The sequence below is a fragment of the Camelina sativa genome, chromosome 11, assembly GCF_000633955.1.
Source record: "Camelina sativa cultivar DH55 chromosome 11, Cs, whole genome shotgun sequence".
Lineage (NCBI taxonomy): Eukaryota > Viridiplantae > Streptophyta > Magnoliopsida > Brassicales > Brassicaceae > Camelina > Camelina sativa.
The window spans coordinates 24593712-24603539 of record NC_025695.1 but is presented as its reverse complement, the minus strand read 5'-3'; the positions used below and the strand labels follow the sequence as shown (position 1 = coordinate 24603539).

General features: G+C 39.4%; 1 protein-coding gene across 1 annotated transcript; it reads right to left on the bottom strand.

Annotated features, from left to right (window-relative positions):
- On the bottom strand, positions 9072-9590 carry LOC104728294. Its single transcript, XM_010447295.1, has one exon. The coding sequence runs from the start codon at positions 9588-9590 to the stop codon at positions 9072-9074; it is 519 nt and encodes a 172-aa protein (XP_010445597.1).

Below are 9828 nucleotides of genomic sequence, written 5' to 3'. Positions count from 1 at the left end.
TTTTTTGCCTCTATTTCCAGCACGGAGGAGTGACTCCAGGTATCACCAGTGTTTGACTGCCATCAACTTAGCTATTTTCCCCAACAAATCGTTAGGAAGATCCGGGTTAGTCATCTTTCTATTCAGAATGTAATGAAGGAATTATGTGTACGTAGTGCAAACTTAAATAAAACTCACATGTTAATGGGGTTGGGGAATACTAATTTGGATATAAATGATAGTTGATATAGCTGCGTGACAAGATGGCGAGTTGACATCAAACCACTAATAATTATATTTTTCGACATCCAATAACATAGAGATTGAGCAACGTGTTGGGCATCATAATGGGCCCTTATTATATTAGGCCTGTTTACATTTACACTTCATCAAGTGTTGTGATCTATAGATATTAGACGCCGTATACGCGGCCAGTAGGTTAGAGAAGAGTGGCGACAACAAGAAAAAAATTAAGAAGAATGTGAAAATAAGCTAGGATCAAAATCCTCAAACCACATAGGTAATTTTACTTTTCGTTCTTATCGTTCATCGTACCATGGCCGACAAAATATGCTGGAGTTTGGCAAGATTTGCCACCGTCGCCGAATCAGTACTTGGTCCACCAACTTCAAACTTTTTTGATAACAAAACGGACCCATATGAGATGGGTAGGTCTACAGTTGAAGAAGACAATGCGGGAACTACCATGGCGGACAAACCTGGAGTACATTCGGTTGGTGGAGATGAAGGTATGATTTCTGGATGTTCGGTAACTAACGGTCTATGTATTTTTAAACCATAATCTTACAAACCTGTTACAAGTATATTCTGTCAATCCGGTTAATTGGGTCCCCTCTCATGTCCGGGTTGATTATCGCCTAGTGGGGTTAAAGTGTTTGTAGGAGGGGTACACCGTACAACGAATATAATATAATGCAATTCAAGTAAGTGATAACTGATCCCAGGTTCTATTTTTACGTCATCTGTAGTTCGGTTTGAAGAGGAAAGTTGGATGCAGACAAAGGGGGTCACACTACCTAGCCGTCTATTCCTTCCGGGCGAGTATCCTAAAGGAGGAAGGTTGAACATTTACTCAAAACCGTTTCTAATTGGAAATTTGATACAAACTTTGGGTTAGGAAAGTGAAGAGTTGGCGAAATTACTGAAATCTCAGTTTGGGAAACTTTTCAAACTCCCCGCTAAGAGGTCAGCACCTCTTTGAAGGTCATTCAAGGCCTCCTCTCGCGCCAACTATTAACGAAATAGAAATATGAGATGTGGATGGCATTTGGTGGCAAGCCTTTCAGGTACTCACTTTGTGAATTCCACATAATTACTGGTCTCAATTGTGGGCCTCTGCCTAAAACACCCAGTCTAACTCAAGCACCCACTCCCGACGAAGATGGTGAACACTCAGAGAAGGGGTTTATGTGGAACAAACTATTTGGAAATGTTGGTACTATTACTGTCAGTGAAGTGGTTAGACTCTTGGAGAAGGAACCACCGGCGTCGTGGAAAAGGCTCCCACTGGCCCTTCTCATCATAGTCGACGAGTTACTTATATGCTCTCAAAAAATACCTTCAATAACTAACACAGTCGTTGAGATGTTGACAGACGAGGAGTTATTTATGGCTTATCCGTGGGGAAGATTGTCTTTCTCTAAGACTTTTGAAAGGTACGGCTTTCCATTAGTAGACTCGGCGATCCCTGGTCGGGCCGCCAACGTCGCTAACAGTCTGCGCCAGTCGAACAGTGCCTGCTTCAGATTCACTCTCACATTCCAACTCTTAGCGTTTGAAGCAATACCTATGTTGAGGAGTAAGGTCCCGGGCAAAGCAGATAATAAATCATTTCTGGAGAACCCGGAAGGGTGTACATAGAACATGACCCTACTGACAGAGGAGTCAATTTATGAGGTGGAGTCAAATGCAAAGGTATGTCGTTAGTTTAATGTCATTACCAAAAAAAAAAAAAAATACTACTGAGATGAGGTACACGCCTCATGGAGGTATGATTAAAATGTTTTCGACAATGTGTTTTTTTTTAGCTCGACGTAATCCCAATTCTACAGGCTGGTGAATATATCAATGAGTCGGACCTGTTATGGGAGGAAGAAGTCTCAGACAGACAAGTAGAGCTCCTACTCAATTATATTGCTGTGGACCATAAATTCACAGATGGAGACTTCGTTTATCACGTCCAACATAAGCTGGCAAAAGAGGTGAATAATGGCAAGGGAAAAAAAAGAAATTTCACGAACAAGATGTGGTGAGACACAAGTGGAAGGGGGGCAAAGAAGACGAGTGTCTGAGCGAGAGGGAAAAACGAAGACAATGGAACATATGTTTGAAGACATGGGCGTATTTGGCGTACAGTCTATTACAGAGGGTGAGGGTAGTATTAGGTTGCGTAAGAGGCAGAGGCATGAAAAGAAGATGGAGCCGCTCAGACGTTCGTCACTGAAGCAGTCTAAAAAGATATGTACTTCAAGAGTAAGCTTTCGTCTTTCAGATGAGGATGTGGAATTTGTTGAGTCCTTCGAACCAAGAGTAAATGTGGATGCGCCAAGTGTACATGCAAATGGACAAACTGGAAGTGCGGATGCTTCAAGTGGAACTGTTGATGCGTCAAAGGCAACAATCACAATGACTCACCTAGAATTGCGTAGGCTGATTAAAGAGGAGACCAGGCTACTTAAGACTCAAATAATTGATGAAATCGGGAAACGCTTTGTTCTAGTACCTAAAAGTCCTACACATGGTGAAAGAATGAGAGATGAAGCTGCCACCCCTCAACAACGTTGGACTTCGGGGCCAAATGGGGTAAATGCCCCAACCCCATTCGTCAAATGCATGGACCACAGAGGCATCATTGGTATGGGGAATGAAAGTATTACTGATACCTATGGTCTATCTGAAACACCCCTCATGTCTAATGGGAGTGCGTATGCAGCCGTAGAAGGTGAACCAACAAACACCATTCCCCAGCAATTCAGCGGAGATTACAGCGGTGAGGACCAAGTACAAAAGACACTCACACTAGCAACCTTTCTAACCCTAATACCTTATGTAATGTGACTTCACTTTTACCAGCTTGCCAGTGAAATTGGGCCTGATGCATCGACTTGTAGCATCACCCATCACAGAGAGGAGAGTGAAGTGTCGTAGGTTTGTGTGCCATTTGGAGGTCTATTTCATCTTATCATTTTCATCTCTCTCATTATAAAGTCTTATATGCGTAGGTTGATGCTAAAGATGCGTCTGCAGAACCCGCAGTTCAAATAGACACAACCGGTCCGAATGGATGCATAGAATCAATGGAAGGGTGTTCCAAAGCAGAAGATGTTTGTGTGCTGTCATCAAAATTTCCTGATGATATTGGATACGGTGATACCGCCTTTGAGATTGGTAGCCAAACCTCTGGACCAGAACCCGTTGTGACTTTGGGGACAGATTCAGTTGGAGGGCAAAATAACCATGATGATGCTGTCCCATCAAATTGTTCTGCAGTTGTTGATTATTCTGTACACACAACGCCACCTGCTACTGAAGCTACTCATGCTGTACCTACATCCAAACGATGCAATAGTTACTAAACCAGTTAACCCGGTACCGATAGCTTGTATGTGGGAACGAGAAGAACCTATAAGAGGTAGCGGGAAAATGTACAACTCTACGCAGTTGAGGTCAAAGGCGAAGGTGGATCCACTGTTGTCAGGAATATTATGCAACAGGAAAAACTCGAAGGAAAACTACCGATTAGCTGGGGTCTCAGAAGAGCAATGGAGTGTGTTCTCCAAAATATTGTATCGGGATGAATCTGAGTAAGTAATTATTATTACATGGATGCATCGACTCATACCTAGTAACCATGAACATCATTCTTTTATTTTTTGTTGAAGTGAATATGTCATAGTCACCAAAAACATGGTCAGCAACAATTTCTTCCTAGAACTGGCGGAGAAAAACCGTTCTGTTCGAACTGAAGTAAGGTTTGAGTTTTTAAACATTATATTTTCTGGGAATTGTACTAATGGTTGATTGACTAAAATTTGAAAGCCAAAATTCAGCATTTGAAGGTCCTAATGGAAATGCTGTGGAGGAGACAAGGGGAAATCCTAATAAAGAGAAGAGCTGCATACCTAAACCATTTATTCATATAGTTTGTGAACGAAAACTACTTCGCTGCAACAAACACGCCATATGCAGAGTTAGTCAATTTCCGGTGGAGTAATGATATAAAGCCATTCGTTCTAGGCAAATCAACAACTTGGGGAAGATATGGTGGAGGAATAGAAACAGAGTTCTTTAAGAAAGTGGACATACTATACGTCCCGATGAAGTGGATAAATGCGCATTGTGTTGGAGTCGTTATTAACATGGTATGGTGGAAAGTGGAGATATTAGATCCTCTCGTCGAGTTCAACAACCATCCTGAGATGTTGCAGTCTTGTATGGAACCAGTACTCACGGCACTGCCGTGGTTACTCTCATCTTTGGTCCAAAAGAGTTGGAGACAGCCGACTGACACCTCGCCGTACACATGGGAGCGCATCCAAGTACGATATGAAGCCGTAGACATATGTGACTCTGGCCCTGTGGCAATGAAGTTGTTGGAGATGCATGCGCGGGGATACACCTTGAAGGATATGGGTGCTATAACAGATGCAGACATAAACGGGTTGAGAAAGAAATATGCCATGGATTGTTATGAGGAATTTGTTGAAAAGTTCGTTAAAAACTAAACTAAACTACGTTCGTTTGTTATGTGTGACGTTTTCCTGTTCGTGCTAAAGGACAAAATCTTATTTCTTATAGGAAAAGGTTCTCATAATCTATTGTCCAAACCATCCCCGCTAGTAACTCAAATGCTATCCGTCTGTTTAGGGTATTGTGTTTGCTGTTTGAGGGAAAAAAACTAAATTTTTTTTACTTAGGGTATTAACGTTTTCTACGTCAATATACATGTGTCTAAACCCTAATCACGGATTTCAAATGCATTTTACACTACTTTGTAAATTTCAAACATTAAATACCGCTCAGTTTAACTTAGTGGCAGACATGACACCAGTTGGCAACTGCGATGTGACAACTGATACCCCTAAAAGTCGTATATACAATGACGTAGATGAGAAGTATACAATTAAATTGATGTGATTTATATCTCATCGATGTGTTTGGTTGACTAAGTTTTATATGATGTGTTTGTAATCATTAATTAGTTACAAAAGTCTGGTCACATTTGTACTGAACGAACACATTTATAACTAAATACATGTTTCTGGTTAGCATTCTATATATAATGTTAAAAACTGCAACACTCCCATTTACTACGTACCAATCTATTTTTTTTTTTTGGTTGGTCCAACACCATCACATACTGAAGTTCTTTAAGAAAAATAACTTGAAAAATGTCGTCGGCCACTCAAAAATTGCCTCATATACCAGATGAAATGTTGATAAAAATCCTCGGCTTTCTCGCAGTTGATGGTTTGGAGTACCTCACTCCAATATTGAAGGCAGGTCCTCGAGGAGTCAAAACGGCGCTTACCCCCAAAGTTCTAAAGCATGCTAAAATCTGCAACATATGCTGGTATCCTTTTTGGTTCCAAACATCACACAACCCAAATGGTAGAATCCAAAATGAAGGAACCATAGGCGTATCTTCGTAAAATGCCTAGATGCTGGCAACAAAATGGCAATTTATTACGAGGGTCTCCGGGTTGTTGTCGAGGAGAAAGACATTGACCGTGGTATCACACTTCTAACTCGTAACGTTCCAGCAGAAGCTGTCTCGACACTAGCATGTGGATTTTTTTCTATGTTAGTGGGGAACTGCGAGATGGCTATTCATTTTCTTGACCTGTTTGCTGTGCATCACTACCCACTGAAATCGGAACGAGCAAGGCTTATGGGTAAGTGTTGTTCTTGCTGTTGGGTAGATATCAGATGTTGACGCTGGAGCCAAACTACAGAGACTAATTCGCATATTTTATTGGGGCATGGTTTCTTCTCTCTCAACTATCGAGATTATGACATTGTCTGCACCAATTGCGGCCTTTGGTGGTTGGCAAAATTTATTTGTGAGATCCTGTAGTTATAGTATCACCTTAAGATGTTTCCTCCATAAACCACCGTTTTCTAAAGCTATTGTCTTATCAACGCATTACTTATATTTTCTTCATAGTGTGTAGGTACAATCAATCCGGCCTTTAGTTTCGAATGTTTCATGTTGTACTAATTTTGGAACATGTACCACCTAATGTTGTAACTTCTATATGAACACGCTCTCTATCGCCACTTACTACGTTCTAATTGCTACATGTGACTGCCTTTTGTAAACATATGCTGTGGCTGTGTGACTTAACGTCATCAAGGCATTGGAGAGGAATTAATAATATAGAACCATATAGATCGTTTTGTCTTGCAAGAACACTTTAATATAATACAACGACGTACACAACTCCACGGGTATTTGAGTGTACATACAAAATGTTTATAATTTTAGTGTACCTACAAATGGTAAGTTAAGTGTACGTACACAACATTTATATTAAAAGTCTACGTACACAGTGTTTATAATTTGAGTGTACATACAATAGACAGTAAGTTGATTGCACGTACAAGAGTTAATAATTTAACTATACGTACACAAAGTATGAAACGTACATAATAGTGACGTACCAACATGAACGAAGGTGGTTTTAGAGGATTCCGTACATAACACACACGCACTATCGGAACAAAAGGTTGGTATAAAAGAACCCAATGTGTGTTATATTACATTTACAATACCACCATCCAAGTAAGTACAAAACGTTATTGATATAATATAACATACTATAACATAAGTACACATCCGAAGAAAAATAACAAAAGGTGAGAGAGAGAGAGTCACTAGTTAGTCGAAACGTCAAGTCGTGATGCTTCGTTTTATTTAAAAAGCATCTCCTTGTATCGTTTCCGAACCTAGGTTAGAAACAAACTACATCATATTATCAGAGAAAGCAATGAACTACAGAGGTGATGCAATCGCTGCTCTTCACCCAGGAAGAACGAATTGGTGTATCCATGCCAAGGTTTTGCATTCTTGGTTTGTTACTGAGTTTTTCCAAAAGCGGGTTCTGCTCCTTGTTGATGCACGGGTTAGACTATTTTACTATAAAATGTTTCCACAAAGTAGTTAATCTAACAATTGTCTTATACACGAACGCATCTGGAATTTATACGGTGACACAATCGAGGTGGCATTTTTACCAGGGACCTACAAGAAATTGAGGAAGTATATCGATGATGGTGATTGGTATGATATAAGGAATTTCATGATCATCCAGCCAACACTTAGGGAGAGGAATTCTCATCATCCTTTCCAAATAAAATTTACTGATGATTCAACGATGACGCTGCTCCAACTGGTGAATAATAAATTTTACTTCCGTTTCGAGGATTTGGGTGATATATGTCGTGGGAGAATAACTCATCCTATATCATTTGGTACGCTTTCCTTATAATTTTAATAACACAAATTGTGCTAACAATGTTAAAAAGCGTTTGCTTTACCTAATTGATATATTTGTACACCTTAATTTTTTTTTATCTCCGAAAGTTTATAAATAAGTTAGTAGACCATCTCATACGAAAGTACATTTTAACGTTAAAAGTATGTCTCTTCCCCCAATCAGATGTATGTGGGTGTGTAGTCGGAGTGAAAGACAAAAGATTGCTCGAGGGTGCAAATGCGGCCAATGAAGTTGTCTTCAACCTACTTAGTGGCAGGTAAAAGAGATTTGTGCTACCTTTAGATTACATTTTCATTTTAAAGTTATTGTTTTTAGTTCTATATTAACATGAGAAAACCGTAGGAATGAAATCCTGAAGTGCCGTGCCATAGATGCCTATGCTACACGATTCATAAATGCATGGGAAGCAAACAGGTGTCATCTTACTTATACATCCGAACCTGTATTTTGTGTTTTGCAATTCTGGAAGGTTGGAAGCTATGACGGTACGTTCGATTTTATAGATCAGATAAATAAAACTGTAGTTAAACCATATATAACTTATTGTGGTAAATGTTCTGTAGGTGCACCATGTCTCGTCAACACAGTAGCGTCTTCGAAAATCTATATAAAACCTGAATTCGTAGGAATGAAACATCATAAGGCGCTGTAAGCTGTTTGTTTTTCTATATAAATATATTATTGAAAATGTTCTTACTATCAAATACATTAATACAATTTCTATACTTACCCCAGAAGTGAATTTGCTGGACGTTACTATATAAAACATATGATGGAGCACGAAGGGCAGAGTCTAGGGAGTTTAGAAGAAAGGAATGAAGCTGTCGAAGGGGAGAACTCAGGGAGTTTAGGAAATTAAAACAAACGTTACATCTTTATCTTCGTTTGCGAATCTTTTTTTCTGTTTGTTTGTACTTCTGAATGATAGAATTGTTAGAACAAATTCTGAAAAATTTATGGTTATATTTCCTCAACTACATTATAACGTTAGTACAACGTTATGTATGTACGTACACAACAATACTTATATTCGATGTACGTACATAATTGCAAGAACAGTACATAAAAAACTGTAATAGTAACATAACATAGTACTTTCGTAGTCGTTGACATGTATAGTAGATTTAGTTAAACCATTTGCAAGAGTATCCATACCATCGCATTATAAGCTCTCTAATGAACCCCACTATATAGACAAACTAATATGTTTTCGCTTTTGTACGTATCTTAATTCAAATAGTTAACGGTGTTGCGTGACATTTTTTTAAAGCCCATACGAGTAATAGGCCCAAGTAGGGCAACCGGAACTTATTTCTCCAACAATCATAGTCAAACCTAAGGGTTGGCTTACATATTCAAAAGATTCTCCCAAAACATGTTACAAAAACCGATGGTGGCACTTAGGAATGACGACTATTAACCTCACATTACATTCAAAATTACATACATCATTTAGTAACCAATGATAAGAATCACCTCTCACCAAAAACGTTATTATGATAATACTACTGTTGTTAAGGACTAAATGTGAAAGTGCACACCATATAATAAGACACCCCTGACGCTGCTGCACTACGTATTAGCTGGACATGTTTTATGGTTGTGGCCTACCTCTTGACACTGAGAACAAGCATGCTTTTTACGGGGCCATTTCGTCTCCAACGCAACCTCGATAAAAGACTTCATCCTGGACATCTTTGGCCTTCCTGGAGGATTCCTAACGAAAGGCAGTTTACATCTGGACGATGTAACATCAATAGGAACGATGCAGGATGTATCTATCGGCATTATCGAGTTTGCATATCCACTGCAGAGGCTGTCTTTGCGGAAGTTTGGATGAAACTGGAGTATAACTGATTGGTTAGCCGTATATGCGGCTGCTATAGCATGTACGCATGACATCCTCTCCAGATCAAAACGCCTACATGAACAACTCTTATACCTCAGATTGACAACATGTATAGAGGTACCACTACTTACTTGAAATTGATGTTCATCAATTTCTTGAACCTTTACATGCCGTGCACGTTCAGTATGTCCTTGTATGTCAATGAAAGCATAAGTGTTCATATAACCAAAGGAATTCAACATGATCACTTCCAGTTTATAAACTCCTAAAGTGAACATATTTCTCGATGGATATGTTAGTCAATGTCATACCTGTAAAAGGTTCTCCACTCCTTTCATCAGTAGAGTTTGCATTGCGGCAGCTTGTTTTCTCCTTGTAGCAAACCAACGTGTCAACATATTACGCACCGCTTCTAATAACTCTACAATGGAAACGCTCTTGCAGGATTAAGTACTTTGTTTAGCGATTCTGCAATGTTGC